Below are 13,629 nucleotides of genomic sequence, written 5' to 3'. Positions count from 1 at the left end.
GGGCGAGAGGAAACAGTCGTCTCCAACGACGAGGAGGAGAAAAGGGCAAGTCGTTTCTCGTCGGGCTCAGGAGTAGACGTTGGAAAATGTCACTCCCGAACACAGCGACTTGGGCGTCGCCCTTTCACGCCCGACGATGCTGGAAGGCGGCCATTGTTGCGGGAGGATGGCAGCCGTCCACGCCGGGCTTCAGTCAACGGTCCGTCGCGCTCCGATCCAAGAGCCCAAAGGTGCAGTCGCCACCACGGGCGGGGAGAGTGCATCTCAAGCCATTGAAGCTTGCTGCTTCAAAGGGCGGGACGAACGTGCTCAAAGTCAATAAGGAGAAGGCAGCGGCGCAGCACCCTGCCCCAACTCCGAAGGCCAGATCGGCGAGAAGGAGGCGGCGACGCGCTACCCAAGCCAGCAGCGACAAGGAGGAGACAGCAGAGCGTAGTGAAGCTGCGGGTGAAGGCAAAGGAAAGCTGCGGGAGAATGCATCGGATCTAGCGGACAGCTTGACGGGAGACAAGTGGTCCTACGAAATCAAGGTGGCGGAAGGCCGAGGTGAAAGGTTCTCACGGATGCCCGGCAAATTCAATGCCACTGGCTGGGGTCCCGACCGACTTAGGCCGGTGTCTGCAACAGGCTTCCCGATGGAAGGCGAGGGCAGCACCGAGGCAGACGGTGGCCCAGTTGCTGCCGCACCTGATCACGGTTCAACGCCGAGCACATCGAAGCAGTCGTCTGGGACCAGATCTTCATCACGATCGCGATGGACCTTACCAGGCTTCCTAGAAACCACATTGGCCAGTGGCGAGGATGCCCAAAGTGCACGAAAGCTCTTTGCGCGAAGAGACGGTGATGCACTGAGGCAGCCCGACAACACGAACGATTACCTGCCAACGGACAGACTCGCAGCTCTTGAAGGCGAGGACATGGACTGGTGGAGCAGGCAAGGAAAGTGGCGTACAAAGATAGGAGGACGGGTCAATGCCCTGGACGTCGACGTGCAGCCTGTTGAGCCTCTGCGAGAGATGACCGTGGCCAACCTTGCCCACGGCCTTGATCGCGTCCTCTTCAATCCTGGCATACACTGGCTCCGAGACACAAGATCAGGCATCTACAACTACGATCCCCGCATTCGCAACCTGCTCGATGTAGACCTTTTCGACTACGCTGCGCTGCCGCCCTACGTCACGTCGAGCCAAGACAAGGAGCTAGCGCAGCTCGTGAGACGAGAAGGCAAGCGATACAGTGGGAGCACGAGCAGCATGACGGGTATGCTCAGCCACGTGTACTTTGCCATCAGCGCATGGAGGCAGCCCCAGCTCAAAAACTTCACCGAGGCCTACCAAGGCATGCCTGGTGGCTTCTCGTTTGGAGCCAAGCTTCCTTCGAGCATCGTCCTTCGTCGCTTCGCAGACGGAGACGATGGCCAGCCCCGATATGCCATTGACGCCGACAAGTCCAGCCCTGGCGACGGCGGCGGCGACGACAGCGGCGGTGACAACTCCAATTACGTCCTAACGCAGCTTGGCAAGAGTATGGAGAAGATGCTGACCTCGAGTCCGGAGCAATACGAGCGCTATCTGCGCATCAACAGCCACCAGCTGAGCGAAGAGGAACGCTCAAGGCCAGAGGCCTACCACTACGCCAAGTCAGACAAGTTTGTGATGCGTTCACAGCTCGACTGCTGGGACGAGCGCTTGCCTCGCAAATCTTTCGACCTCAAGACTCGTGCTGTCATTGCAGTTCGACAGGACCGTGCAAATTGGGTCGAGTCGTCGGGCTATCAGATTCGCCACGCCACGGGCCTCTTTGAGTCCTTTGAGCGCGAGATGTGGGACATGAACCGATCGGCCTTTCTCAAATACTACTTCCAGGCCAGAATCGGACACATGGATGGTATCTTTGTCGCCTTTCACAGCACAGCCTCAATGTTTGGCTTCCAGTACATTCCTCTCGAAGATATGGCCGAGAGGGTGTTTGGCAGCTTGGAGATGGGCGAGCAAGCCTTCCGACTGAGCATCGGCATCGCCGAGAAGCTCCTCGATGCAGCCACGGAGCTCTATCCCAGCGACGTGAGTCTTTCAATGTTTTCCTGCGTGTGACACACTGGAACTGACCGTCTCTAATCGAACAGACGCTCAAAATTACCCTCGACGCGGAGCAAAGCCATGATCCAGTGCTCAATGTCTTTGTCGAACCAGATCGGCCGGAAGAGGAGGGAGCAACGCCTAAGGATTCAATCGAGAAGGAAGGAGACGCCGCTTCGGACGACCGAGCTGCGGGTGTTGGCAAGGATGGAGACAAGACCAGAGAGCCCAGGATTGTCCAGCTCCAAGTTTCATTTGACCGCTACCTGTCTGGTGCCCACGTGACGGGGCCCGTCGACTTCAGTGCCCCTCAAGGACGGTCGATCGATCACATTGCGCTCGATGAGATCGAACGACGGCGCCACTCGCAGCTTCCTTCGCTCGAATGGTCGCTGGAATACTCGATCTCGCCCTGCCCGCACCTGACGGAAGGCCAGGTGAGGCAGAACCTGGCCAAGGTGCGCAAGAGGCAAGAGGCAGTGGCGCCACTGCTGATGCCCAATGTCGAGGCGATCAACGAGCGGGAAGAGTTCCGCGAGAGGGAGCTTGGCAAAAACCCCGAGGCACTGAAGAGATTCCTGGAAGACCGGCGAAGCGGAGCCGCAAAGGGCATGCCATTGGCACCTGGTCAGAATCCGATTCGGGGCGAGACTGAGGGAGAGGGGGCCAAGGGTCCCAGCGGTGAGGTTGGAACGCCGGACAAGGTCGATGCTGGTGCAGGGCCAGATGCGGCTGCCGCACCAGATCGAGCCAACGACACAAAGTGGAAGAAGATCAACGAGAGCGTCTTGCGCCTCCGCAGACTCGCAAAGCTCGGCCGAGAAGACGCCGAGAAAAGAGAGGACAAGGATCGCCTCGAGATGTACGAACGCCGGGGTGACTGAGAACGCAATCCTTCTCTCTCTCTGCAGCATGCTGCTGCTTGTACTCTGTTCAATAATTTGCATGCATTCCTCACAGAATACACATTGTTGCTCTTCTATCGAGAGAGCTCAGACCCGAGCTTATAGTTGAGGACCTTGTCCCAGTCCACCTTCTGCCTCGTGATCGGCAGCGTCTTTCTCAGCGCCTTGAAGGCCCGCTCGCCAAGGTCATTGCAAGTGGCAAAGAGGGTCTTTTGGTAAGCCTCCTCATGCTTTTCGATGGCGCTCGCGATGGCCTTTGCAACCTCGGGCGCCGATTTTGCGTCAAAGGGATCGGCAGCAGAGGTTGGGAGCGAGAGAGTCGTGCTTGTTGGGCGAAGGCCGTGCAGCTGAACGTTGCCGTCTTCAAAGTAGTGAACCTGGAGCGCCAGGGTTGAGTCGAGCGACGATGGGGAAGAGGGGTCAAAGGTATATGTTGCTCGCCACCGTCCCGACCTAGCCAGGACGTCAGTTTTGACGCACAAGAACAAAGGTCAGAAATTTGGAACGAACCAGTAGTTGGAAAGCTTGATCTTGTTCGCGACAATGTGAATGAAGAGCTTCGAGGGGCCCGAGGCCTCTTCGTCCTTCTCTTCTTCGTCCTCACGCTCTGCCATGACCGCGTCCTCCTTCTCCTTGGTTTCACTGTCCGTTGCGGGTGCTGCCGTTGCGTCTTCCCCAGCAGAGGCTTCCGCTTGGCCCTCTTCTCCTCTATTTTCCATCTCACTATCCTCCCCTTCTGCAGCTGTGTCTTTGGGCCCTTCCTTGTCCTCTCCCTCTGCAACATTCTCTTCGGTGTCTTGCTGGACGTCTTCGCCCTCTGCGGTCTTTACTTCGGAGTCTGCCTCGTCTTTCCCGTCCACCTCCTCTCCTCCTTCTTCGACAGCGTCCTTCGGATTGGCCTCTTGAGCGATGGGGTCTGCCGCCTTGACCGGCTCTTTGACCGGCTCTGGCCTCGGGAGTGACTGGACAAAGACAGAAGCGATGCCCGTCTCGTAGCGGTCAAAGACGTACTTGGCCACGTCAGCCTCGATAGCCTCTCGAAGGGGCTCTGCATGCACGTTGGGCTTGTAAGGCTGCGGGTCTGACGCCTTCTGCGTGTCACGAAGAGTAATTGTAAAGCAAGAGTGAGTGTGTGGGCCGTGGAGAAGGCAGAATAGGCGTGAGATTACCCACCAGGTCGTAATGGTCCACGACGAAGCTCGTCTTGCTCCTCGGGTCCCTGAATCGTTCCTGTCCCTTCCAGCTGAACACGCCGTGCTCCGACAACACAACAGCAGCAACGGCGGCGGCATTCGGCTTGGAGTTGCCATTGGTATCGGTGGCAGACGACGCTGGCGCATCAATGGTGATGAGCTGCTCGACATTGTGCTGCCTCCAGACTTCCTGTGCTTTCGCTTGGAACTCGGCCGCGTCCGCTGCGCCGTCATCTCCCTCGGACTCTAGAAGCGCAACGAGGTCGGCATAGACCTGCGACTGCTGTCCTGGCGGGGACTGGAGGAGCAGCGGAAGCGCCAGAGCAGCTCTCGAAGACATGACCGGGTCGGCGTGCTTGTAGTCGGTCGATGAGGGGAGTTACTTCTAGGAGGGCACTCTCCCTTGTCGTCGGGCCATGGCCGGCCACGTGTGGGAGATTCGCATGCACGGATCACGCTCTTATCGGAGTGCTTGACTCGCGATTGGGCCCTTTCGATTTTATTTTTACTTTTTACTTATCCACTCTGACGCATCCAGCCACGGACGACGACGGCGACGGCGACACAGAGCCGAAATGGCATCGTCCTCTTCACCTTCGCAGCGACGGCGGGCGAACCCGCTGGCCATAGTCGGTGGTCTTCTGGCACTTGGCGGCCTCGGGTATGCCGTTTACACCTACGTCTCTGCGCCCGTCGGGCCTCATTCGCCAGCCGATGGGCGAGCGTCGAGTTCAAAGAAAAAGGTGAGCGGGACCACTCCCTCCCTCCACGGACACCTTCTTCCATCCCATGCAAACATAACACATGCTCATTACCGGGAACTTCTCTCACAGATTGCCACAAAACGGCCGTCGATGTCTCTCTCCCTCCCGCCGACATTCGCGCGAACGCCTCGGGCCATGTCGATCCTTCGCCGTCTGCTTGCCGATCTCTCTGCCGTCTACGTCGTGACGCTCATTTCGCCGCCTCCTCAACACGCAGCCAACGCCAACGCTGCGGTCGTCTCTAACGGTACGGCCCTTTTTGGCAACGACGACGACGAAGAGGAGGGGAAGGAGGAGGAGGCAGGTGCTGTCACAGGCGGCGGCGGTGACGTGGGCATTGCCAGTGTGGCTGCCCTGGCCGAGTCGCTCAAGGATGTCGATGGCTTTGATCAGCGCCGCGTCCTCGAGTACGAAAAGCCAGAGGGGAGAATGTCGCTGGGGCGCGCGCTGGCATGCGATGCACACGTCGAGGTGCTCTTGCAGCAGCAGCAACAGCACAGGAGGCATGGGCGGGACAGCGAGCCCGGCGACGAAGAGGGTGATGACGACGATGGAGACAGCACACCACGCGCCGGCTCGCCCGTCTTTGGCAGCTCTGCGTCGCTGTCGAGAAAGCAGAGGGAAAAGGCAAAGGAAGATGGCAGCAGCCTGAAAAAGTACCAGTTAGGCCTGGAGCAGCTCCGCAAGGCGACGGGCGTCCTCGTCGTCCTGGCCCTTGCCTCGCTGCAGGATGCGGATTCGACGGCCTTTGTCGATCAGCGGCCAAGGGTGGGCCAGAACGGGTCAGCTAAGCCAGGCGAAGCGAGGCTGCATCAGGGTGGCGAGCTGGATCCGGACCAGATCCTGGGTGCCTTTCGCGATGTTCCTGGCGTCAAGACTATCGACTGTCGTGGTGCTTACGGTGACGAAGGCTGGAAAGAGGCTGCCGACATGCTTGTGGGGCTTAGGAGCGGGTGGAAGTAGTGCACTTCTTAGCTTTTTTCCTTCTGTATCTTGTACGTTTTCAATCATACCGCTTTGCGACATCGACCGGCTTCACACAATAAAGACAATGAAAGTGGTGGTGACATTCTCGTGATATGATGATACAGCAACAGGGCAAAGAGAGAATACGAAGAAGCAGAAGCAGAAGCGACAGGTCGAGCAAGACAGAATGCTGAAGGAGCAAGAAAGCAAAGAAGACATATGTAAGGGTGTGTGGGTGAAAAGAAACCCGATCAAAAGCTCATTCGGATACTGCCAGCCCCGGACGACACATGCGAGAAACCTTTCATCTTCCACTCGTGCCACTTATCCCCCCACCACACCCTCCCTCGTCCCCAGTGACCCACTGGCCATTCAGAAATCGCATCCGTCACGATTCGCCTCCCATTGCCGATGTCCTCGTCACTCGGGCCCTCGACGGTGAGGTGGCCGACATTCGTCGATGCGTTCCAGGAGCCCTGGAAGCCAGGGGCATGCTCGACAACGATGGTGCCGAGGCGGCTCGAGATACGCGAGTGGAGTTCAACGGAGCGATCCTGCTCAATATAGCGCACATGAGTGCCGGACACCTTGCTGTCCACCTCGACGGTCCGCACTTTTGACCACTTGTTCCTAGCCTTCCCGTCGCCAACGACATCGCCAGGCAAGCCCAAGTCGTAGTCTCCATCGCTCTCCGTGAGCCAGACGGCTGCATCGACGTCACCATTCTCCGTCGTGACGGTGAGATGCTCGGCCCTGTAGCACCCGCCAATGTAGCCGCCGTGGTTGCGCACATTGATCAGCGGCGCTCGGGCACCGCCAGTGACATTGATTCCACCGGCACCCGTCCTCAAGGTGATGTTGTTGCTGGCCAGGATATTCGTGAGCCAAATGGGACCATTGCGTGTCTCGACATCGATCGAGGGCGCAACGATCGACGCTCGGAGACCGTCGGCGGAAATGTCTCGCATCGGCCCGTTCTGTAGCACGAGTGTGACCGACTCGGATGCGACGAGCGCCCGCGCGATCTGCAGCCCACTGTTGAGCAGCTGGCTCTCAAACGTCTTGAAGTAGACGCCGCCTTCCTTTGTCCAGCCTTGGTCGTCCCGGCCCCAGAGACTCTCAATGGCCAAGCGCATATTGTCTGCATTGACGCTCACGTGGGGGATCAGCGAGGTGTTCGACCGCAGAGACTCGCTGTTCCTCTTGCGCCACTTGGGCGCTGGTAGATGGACGGTGACGTGGTAGGAGATGAACTGGCTCGGCGAATAGAAAGGCCGACTGCCCGAATAAATGCCCAGGCCTACACCCTTGCCATGGTCCCTCTGCATCATGCGCACGAGGATGCCGTCTCGGAGCCACTGCTCGGTGAATCGCGACTCGACCTCGATGACCATCTGATCGTAGATTTTGTGGTTGGTGAGCTTCGCCCACTCGTCGTCTGAGAGACTGGTCGAGTCCTCGACTGTAATGAGACCCGAGTAGGCGGCACCCTTTGCCGAGACAAAGAACTCCTCTTCGGTGACGGGCAGGGTGAAGAAGGCTTTCGTGCTGTACAGGGCTACGTATCGTCCCGGCCACATGTCTTGAGGAAGCCTGACAGGCGAGGACCAACCGGGCATCTCGATGGGACGACCGTCTTTTTCTGGAGGAGAGGGAAGGAGCTGAAAGTGTGCAATGTGTAAGCTCATCCATCGGGGGACAAGGGAAGAAGCGAGCCTGATGTACCTCATCCTGACTACCGTCATGCTTGAGGGTAGCAAAAATAATGACGAGAGCAATTCCAGCGACGATGGCGCCCGCAAAGGCAAAGTGAACGGCATGGCGAAGCTTTCTCTTCGCTATCGTTCGGAAGTCTCTTCTCTCCCACCTCCGGCCTCGCCGCCCTCGCCTTCCTCCTGCTTCTCCGGCTCCTTCTTCATTGCTTGTAGGCAGAAGGGGCGTTGACTCATGTGCCTCCTCTTCTCTTCTAGTTTCCGCGTCTCGATCGGAGGATTGCGACTGTGCCTGGGCGGAAGAAGTAGAAGCAGACGCGCCCCGGTTCGCCTCCTCGTACGCGGGCGGAGGTTGAAGGTCCCACGCGGCACGTCCACTGTTGGCAGCAGCATCGTCGTCGTCGTCCTGTGCCGACATGCCGGGCGCGCTCATTGAATCGTGGCGAGCAGCATACTCTGCTGCGCGTCGCCGAGCCTGCTCCTGCTCCGCCTCGAGGCGCTTGTGGTCGATGATGGCCATTGTCGTCCTTCTCCGCCCTTTGTCCTCAGTCGCTCTCCCACCACGTCTGTGTTGGCGGAAGCTCCAGAGGGTCGACGGTGGGTCCCGATGCAAGATTAGACTCGCTGAGTCCGTCGAGCCACGTGCGTCTCGCGCGCTCTCTATTTTGCTCCTTGGCCCTCCTCCACTGTCCACGCCGACTTTCAAGATTAAATAAAAATAAAAATAAAAAGAACACTCACCGGACCGGTGCCTCCGTGGCGTGAACGCATCGTCGCCCTCTTCCGATTGGAGATACTTAAGGCGGAGCCTGGCGACCGCTGCCACGGTGCTTGCTATGCGGCCTGTTAGTCTGAGGGAGGAAGATGGTGCATCACGCCTTGGGATCTTGGGAAAGAGGTGATGGCGTCGACGAGTTTTCTCAGCGCGCGAGTGCAGGTAAGTGTAAAAAAAAAACGGGGGGCTTTAACGAGCTACACTGATGGTGGCCTTCATCAACTTTGCGCCTCCCTTCTTCTTCGATGTAACCGCCGCACAGAGGGGTTTCTCGGTGCTACTTGCAATGACAAATTGCCCGAAGCGGCCATTTCTCCTGCTCTTTTCCCTTTTGCTCCAATCGGCCTCGGAGGAGGGAGGCAAGGGCGAGAGGCAGCCTCATTGGTGTAGGTGTCCCCCCACCTCTATGCACCATCTGAGTCGAGTGAAAGGGTTCCCCGCTCGCTGTCCCTCGAAACTTGAGAAGTTCCTCTGCGTATATAAAGGCGGTTTGACAAACACACTCTCTTGCCCATCACCATCATCTCGGCCTCTCTCCCCGTCCATATCGGACTGACAGACTGGGCGATTCACCTCACACGACAGCTCCACAGCACGTGTGCTCGTACACAATATTTTCCCCCCACGCCGACGTTGGAGTTGCTCGGAATGGTCACCAGTACCTTTACATCACCACCATCAACCCACCCGCCCCTTCCCCTTCCAACGGCGGCTACTGCTAATACGACGACGACGCTGCCGCACATCAACGGAGGGCAGTCAGTCAAGGTGCTCAGCACTACGGAGCGCGACGGAGCCATGGCACTCAACGGGCACGCCTCGTCCTCGACGCCGGCCTCGAGCGTCCACAGCAGCGTCAATGGCAACGCGGCGGCGGCGGCGGCGGCGGCGGCAGGCGGCTTTGCAAATCTCTCGGCGGTATTGCATGGGCCATTAGACATCAGAATTGTGAGCACGTCCTTCTCTCTGAGTCCACTTTTCATGATGCCCGGAACAAGGCGATGCTGACTACCCTCTTTGACCGGCCGCAAGGAATCACGGCCATGCCCTGCGCCAGCACCAGGCGAGGTGACGGTCAAGGTTGTTTCGACGGGCCTTTGTGGTGAGTTTCCTTGCTTTGAGAGACGTTGTTGCGGGTGATGATGATGATGGTGATGATGAAAGGGAGTGGGGGGGGGGGGGGGGGGGGGGGGGGGGGGGGGGGGGGGGGGGGGGGGGGGGGGGAAGGGAGAGGGGCGAGGCTGCTGCTGATCATGATCATGGCCACGATGCTGACTGCTGCTGCCACACAGGCTCCGACCTCCACTACTTTCTCCACGGGCGAAACGGCGACTTTGCTCTGCAGCACCCCATGTGTCTGGGACATGAGTCGAGCGGGCGCATCGTCGGCCTCGGCACCGGCGTCACCGAGGCGTTTCCCCAGCTTGGCTTGGGCACGCGTGTGGCGGTGGAGCCGGGCCTCAACTGCGCCTCGTGCGAGCGCTGCCTCGAGGGCCGCTACAATCTGTGCGAGAAGATGCGCTTCGCCAGCTCGGCAAAGACGAGCCCGCACCTCGACGGCACCCTGCAGCGCTATTTCAATTGGCCCGCCAGGCTTGTCCATGTGTGAGTGTATGCATGTAGAGCATACAACTACTACTCTTCTCTCTTCCTCATTTGCTCGAGCAAGTACTGACACGTTGTATGCTTTTCCCTGCTCCCTGTTCTATGCTCCAGACTGCCCGCCAACGTCTCGTATCGAGCCGCAGCGTTGCTCGAGCCCCTCGCTGTTGTCCTGCAGGCCCTGTCCCGAGCCGACCTCCGAGGCGGACAGTCGGTCCTCGTCTTTGGTGCAGGTGCCGTAGGACTGCTGGCCTGCGCCGCCAGCAAGGCATTCGGCGCCTCGTGCGTGGCCGCCGTCGACATTGATGACGGTCGCCTCGACTTTGCAAAGAGGAACAGTTGGGCAGATGCAACGTTCCACCTCGGCCGCAGTGCACCTGCTGCCGCTCCGACAGAGCCAGCCGATCGCAAGGCGCAGGATCAGGCGCAGATGAAGCAACTTCAGGCCCAGGCCCGCGAGATTCTCAACTACTTTGTCACCGCTACCACGACGGCCGAGGTTGCGAGTGCATCGAGCGCAGCACCCACAGCACCAGCAGCAGCACCAGCAGCAGCGCCAGCTGCACCGGGCCACCCGCTTCTGTCTGGCTTCGACCTAGTGTTGGAATGCACAGGCGTGCCCTCGTGCGTCTCGCTCTCCATCTTCTCAGCTCGCCCAGGCGCCAAGGTGGCACTCGTCGGAATGGGCCACCCGATCCAGACGCTTCCCCTGGGCGCCGCTGCGCTGCGCGAGGTCGACATTCTGGGTGTGTTTCGCTACGCAAACATGTTCTCGCGCGCCATTCGCCTCCTCAGCGGTGGAGCCTTGCGAGCCGTGGGTGGCGGTTTGCGTGCCGACGGCGCTCCTGTGCCTCGGCAGCAACAGCAGCCGGGAGAAGAGCGGGACGAGCAGCGTGGTGGCATCGAAAATGTCGTCTCGCACCGCTTCAGCCTCCAAAATGCAAAGGCAGCCTTTGAGGCACTCCAGGCTGGAAAGGGCCAGGACGGACGGGGAGTGGTCAAGGTCTTTATCGAAGACGAGGACGACGGCGAGTTGTGACCCTTTTCGCTCGCTCACAGCGATCTACCACCACCAGCATTACTCCCTGTAAAACGCTTCTGCTTTCGCTCTTATCCTTACTCTTGTTACTTTTTTCATTTTCCCTTTCTTTCTTTGTTAGCCACTGCTCTCCTCGCTTTCTCTCCCTCTCCTCTCCACAGGAGTCCAGCCGGTTCTGGTTGGCTGAGCGACCGCTTCCTCGATGCTATCTTCCATGCATCGCCCGGGCGTCTGTCTCACATTGTCTTACTCTCGATCAAGGAACACTTTACAGACAGAGAGAATCAACAAAAGAAGAAGATGGCCAGTTCCATCGATCTCGATAGAATTCTGAATTAAGTGTCTCTCCCCTACTGTCCTGCTACAACGAGGATTGAGGACAAGCATCAGGGTCAGGACGATGTAGTAGCAGCTGGTGCCAAGATCTCGCGCTCGATGGCGTCGCCCAGCTGCGTCGTCGACGCCTGTCCGCCCAGATCTCTCGTGAGCTCGTCGGGCTTGCCCCTGCCTAGGACGGCATTGACGGCGAGGATGATGTCGTCGGCCGCCTGGGGCTGGCCCAGGTGGCGGAGCATCATGCTGCCCGCCTCGAGCTGGCCGATGGGGTTGGCAATGTTTTGGCCCATGATGTCGGGCGCGCTGCCGTGCACTGGCTCAAACAACGACGGCCACTTGCCCGTCGGGTTGATGTTGCCGCTCGCAGCCAGTCCCAGCGAGCCTGTCACGGCCGGCTGATTGGTTTAATTTTGCACGAGTCAGTTATTCTTTGGTGCGAAATAACAAGGGGAATGAGGGGCAGGGTGTGCCGGTATTATCTGTGGCAACACTCACGCCGAGGTCCGAGAGAATGTCGCCAAAGAGGTTGCTGCCGACGACGACGTCGAAACTCGATGGCTTTTGCACAAAGTGTGCGCAGAGGATGTCGATGTGGTACGATTCTACCTCCGAGGCCCCCCGTGTGAGGTGAGCTTGCTCATTTTTGCATCGGGAAGTAGCAAGGGAAGGAGAGGCGACTCACCGACTTTGACATCGGGGTACCGCTTGCTCATCTCTGCCACGCGCTGGTCCCAGTAGGGCATGGTGATGGAGATGCCATTGCTCTTCGCTGTCGGTGCGCCGAAGAAAGTAAGCTCAGCTATAGAAACAAACGCATACAGAGGCAAGGAAGAGAGAGACAACTCACTCGCGCTCGTCAGCTGCTTGGCAGGCCGGCTCTGGGCGAGATCGAAGGCGTACTCGAGAATCCTCTGCAGGTGCCATCAGTTGTATTGTTCCCGTAAGTTTGGTTTGACAAGCCAGTGCACGATAAGGGCTGGTATTGCACTCGAGCCAGAGACTCACATCGATGCCGACGCGCGTCATGACCGTCTCCTGCACCACCATCTCCCGCTGAGTGCCGTGGAAGATCTTGCCGCCGAGCTCCGTGTACTCGCCCTCTGTGTTTTCGCGCACGATCCAGAAGTCAATCTTGCCCGGGTTGCGCAGCGGTCCGGGCACGCCGGCCACGCTCCTGGCCGGACGGAGGTTAACGTACTGGTCAAATTGGCGCCGGAAGAGGAGCAGGCTGCCCCAGAGGCTGATGTGGTCCGGCACCCGCTTTGGGTCTCCTACGGCGCCAAAGAAGAGGGCGTCGAAGCGCGAAAGGACCTCGACCCAGTCATCGGGCAGCATCTTGGCATGGCGCTCGTAGTAGTCGCACGAGGCAAAGTCAAAATGCTCGAGCTGCACCTCGAAGCCGTACTTTTTGGCGCAAGCCTGCAGGATGCGCACGCCCACGGGCACGACTTCCTTGCCAATACCATCGCCAGGGATCACGGCTATTTTGTAGGGTGACTTGAAGCGAAGTGCAGCCATTGCCAGCGATTCTCCTCCTGGTCCGATGTGGTCTGGATATGGGCGGATGGTCGCTTTTCGACGCGGGGGGAAATTTGAAGGAAGCAATCAATCCCTCCACACAAAGACAGATCACATCTCTGATTCTCTCTTTTGTAGCCGTCTGAGTATTTCCTTGGTCAGGGAAGGCCAGCTGCAGCACTATCTCGCCCAGCATGGCAGCTGGCTTTGGCTGTGCCCATGGGTGAGGCTGATACTGTCGGCCGTCGCAGAAACGATTCGGCGCAGCGTTGCAGCCGTGAAATGCGAGGATGCGCGGTGCAACATTTCCCCGATGGATCGCAACCTAACTGCGATCTTGCGTGCGTTGTACCATGGATCTTTCCGCTGTCGCTCGTGTCCTTCACCACCTTTCTCCCAAAAAAAGGGAATTGACCGAAAACTGACCGATCCATGTTCTCTCGCCTCGAATCAGACAACCCGACTGATGCTATCTATCTGTCCTTTTCCCCAAGAATATTTTCAGATTGAATCTCTCTCATCCGTCCCTTGTTTCCCTCCCCCTTTTTCTGCTTTTTCCCATTTTACCCCGCAATTAGTCCCCAACCCCACAGACAAGCACAGAGCAGCAGCAGTAAGTAAAACGGGGCTTCCTGGCATTTGACGCATTTGACAACTGCGTTCCGTGCTTCACCCCCAACGTACTCGCACGGAGTGGCGCAACAAGCCACCGTCTCCCCGATGCGTCCTGCGTCTGTGCTC

The 13,629-nt window shown here is 58.7% G+C and overlaps 6 protein-coding genes across 6 annotated transcripts; 3 read left to right on the top strand and 3 right to left on the bottom strand.

The window, feature by feature from the left end:
- Nucleotides 1-917: 917 nt before the first annotated feature.
- FA10DRAFT_228797 (Pet127-domain-containing protein) lies at nt 918-2,962 on the top strand (the record flags this gene model as incomplete). Its single annotated transcript, XM_025518767.1, has 2 exons — nt 918-2,063; nt 2,126-2,962. 2 exons carry the CDS (start codon nt 918-920, stop codon nt 2,960-2,962), a joined length of 1,983 nt encoding a protein of 660 aa, XP_025379278.1.
- A 90-nt stretch (nt 2,963-3,052) lies between these two features.
- FA10DRAFT_278720 (subunits of heterodimeric actin filament capping protein Capz) lies at nt 3,053-4,548 on the bottom strand. The gene is made up of 3 exons (XM_025523483.1): nt 4,157-4,548; nt 3,494-4,074; nt 3,053-3,436 (listed from the first exon to the last, which is right to left on the bottom strand). Exons 1-3 carry the CDS (start codon nt 4,514-4,516, stop codon nt 3,058-3,060), a joined length of 1,320 nt encoding a protein of 439 aa, XP_025379277.1. The 5' UTR covers nt 4,517-4,548; the 3' UTR covers nt 3,053-3,057.
- Nucleotides 4,549-4,690: 142 nt separating this feature from the next.
- Nucleotides 4,691-5,915, top strand: FA10DRAFT_278719 (hypothetical protein). The gene is made up of 2 exons (XM_025523482.1): nt 4,691-4,919; nt 5,010-5,915. The coding sequence occupies exons 1-2, from the start codon at nt 4,752-4,754 to the stop codon at nt 5,901-5,903; spliced, it is 1,062 nt and encodes a 353-aa protein (XP_025379276.1). The 5' UTR covers nt 4,691-4,751; the 3' UTR covers nt 5,904-5,915.
- Nucleotides 5,916-5,989: 74 nt separating this feature from the next.
- On the bottom strand, nt 5,990-8,174 carry FA10DRAFT_265882 (hypothetical protein). The gene is made up of 2 exons (XM_025521254.1): nt 7,632-8,174; nt 5,990-7,567 (listed from the first exon to the last, which is right to left on the bottom strand). The coding sequence occupies exons 1-2, from the start codon at nt 8,136-8,138 to the stop codon at nt 6,158-6,160; spliced, it is 1,917 nt and encodes a 638-aa protein (XP_025379275.1). The 5' UTR covers nt 8,139-8,174; the 3' UTR covers nt 5,990-6,157.
- Nucleotides 8,175-9,191: 1,017 nt separating this feature from the next.
- Nucleotides 9,192-11,034, top strand: FA10DRAFT_259334 (GroES-like protein; the record flags this gene model as incomplete). Its single annotated transcript, XM_025519963.1, has 4 exons — nt 9,192-9,341; nt 9,426-9,495; nt 9,686-9,998; nt 10,110-11,034. 4 exons carry the CDS (start codon nt 9,192-9,194, stop codon nt 11,032-11,034), a joined length of 1,458 nt encoding a protein of 485 aa, XP_025379274.1.
- A 302-nt stretch (nt 11,035-11,336) lies between these two features.
- On the bottom strand, nt 11,337-12,978 carry FA10DRAFT_265879 (tartrate dehydrogenase). Its single transcript, XM_025521253.1, has 5 exons — nt 12,376-12,978; nt 12,218-12,281; nt 12,053-12,139; nt 11,866-11,972; nt 11,337-11,765 (listed from the first exon to the last, which is right to left on the bottom strand). Exons 1-5 carry the CDS (start codon nt 12,886-12,888, stop codon nt 11,427-11,429), a joined length of 1,110 nt encoding a protein of 369 aa, XP_025379273.1. The 5' UTR covers nt 12,889-12,978; the 3' UTR covers nt 11,337-11,426.
- Between the last annotated feature and the right edge of the window lie 651 nt (nt 12,979-13,629).

Source organism: Acaromyces ingoldii, assembly GCF_003144295.1.
Source record: "Acaromyces ingoldii strain MCA 4198 unplaced genomic scaffold FA10scaffold_2, whole genome shotgun sequence".
NCBI lineage: Eukaryota > Fungi > Basidiomycota > Exobasidiomycetes > Exobasidiales > Cryptobasidiaceae > Acaromyces > Acaromyces ingoldii.
This window is presented reverse-complemented; position numbering and strand designations above follow the sequence as displayed.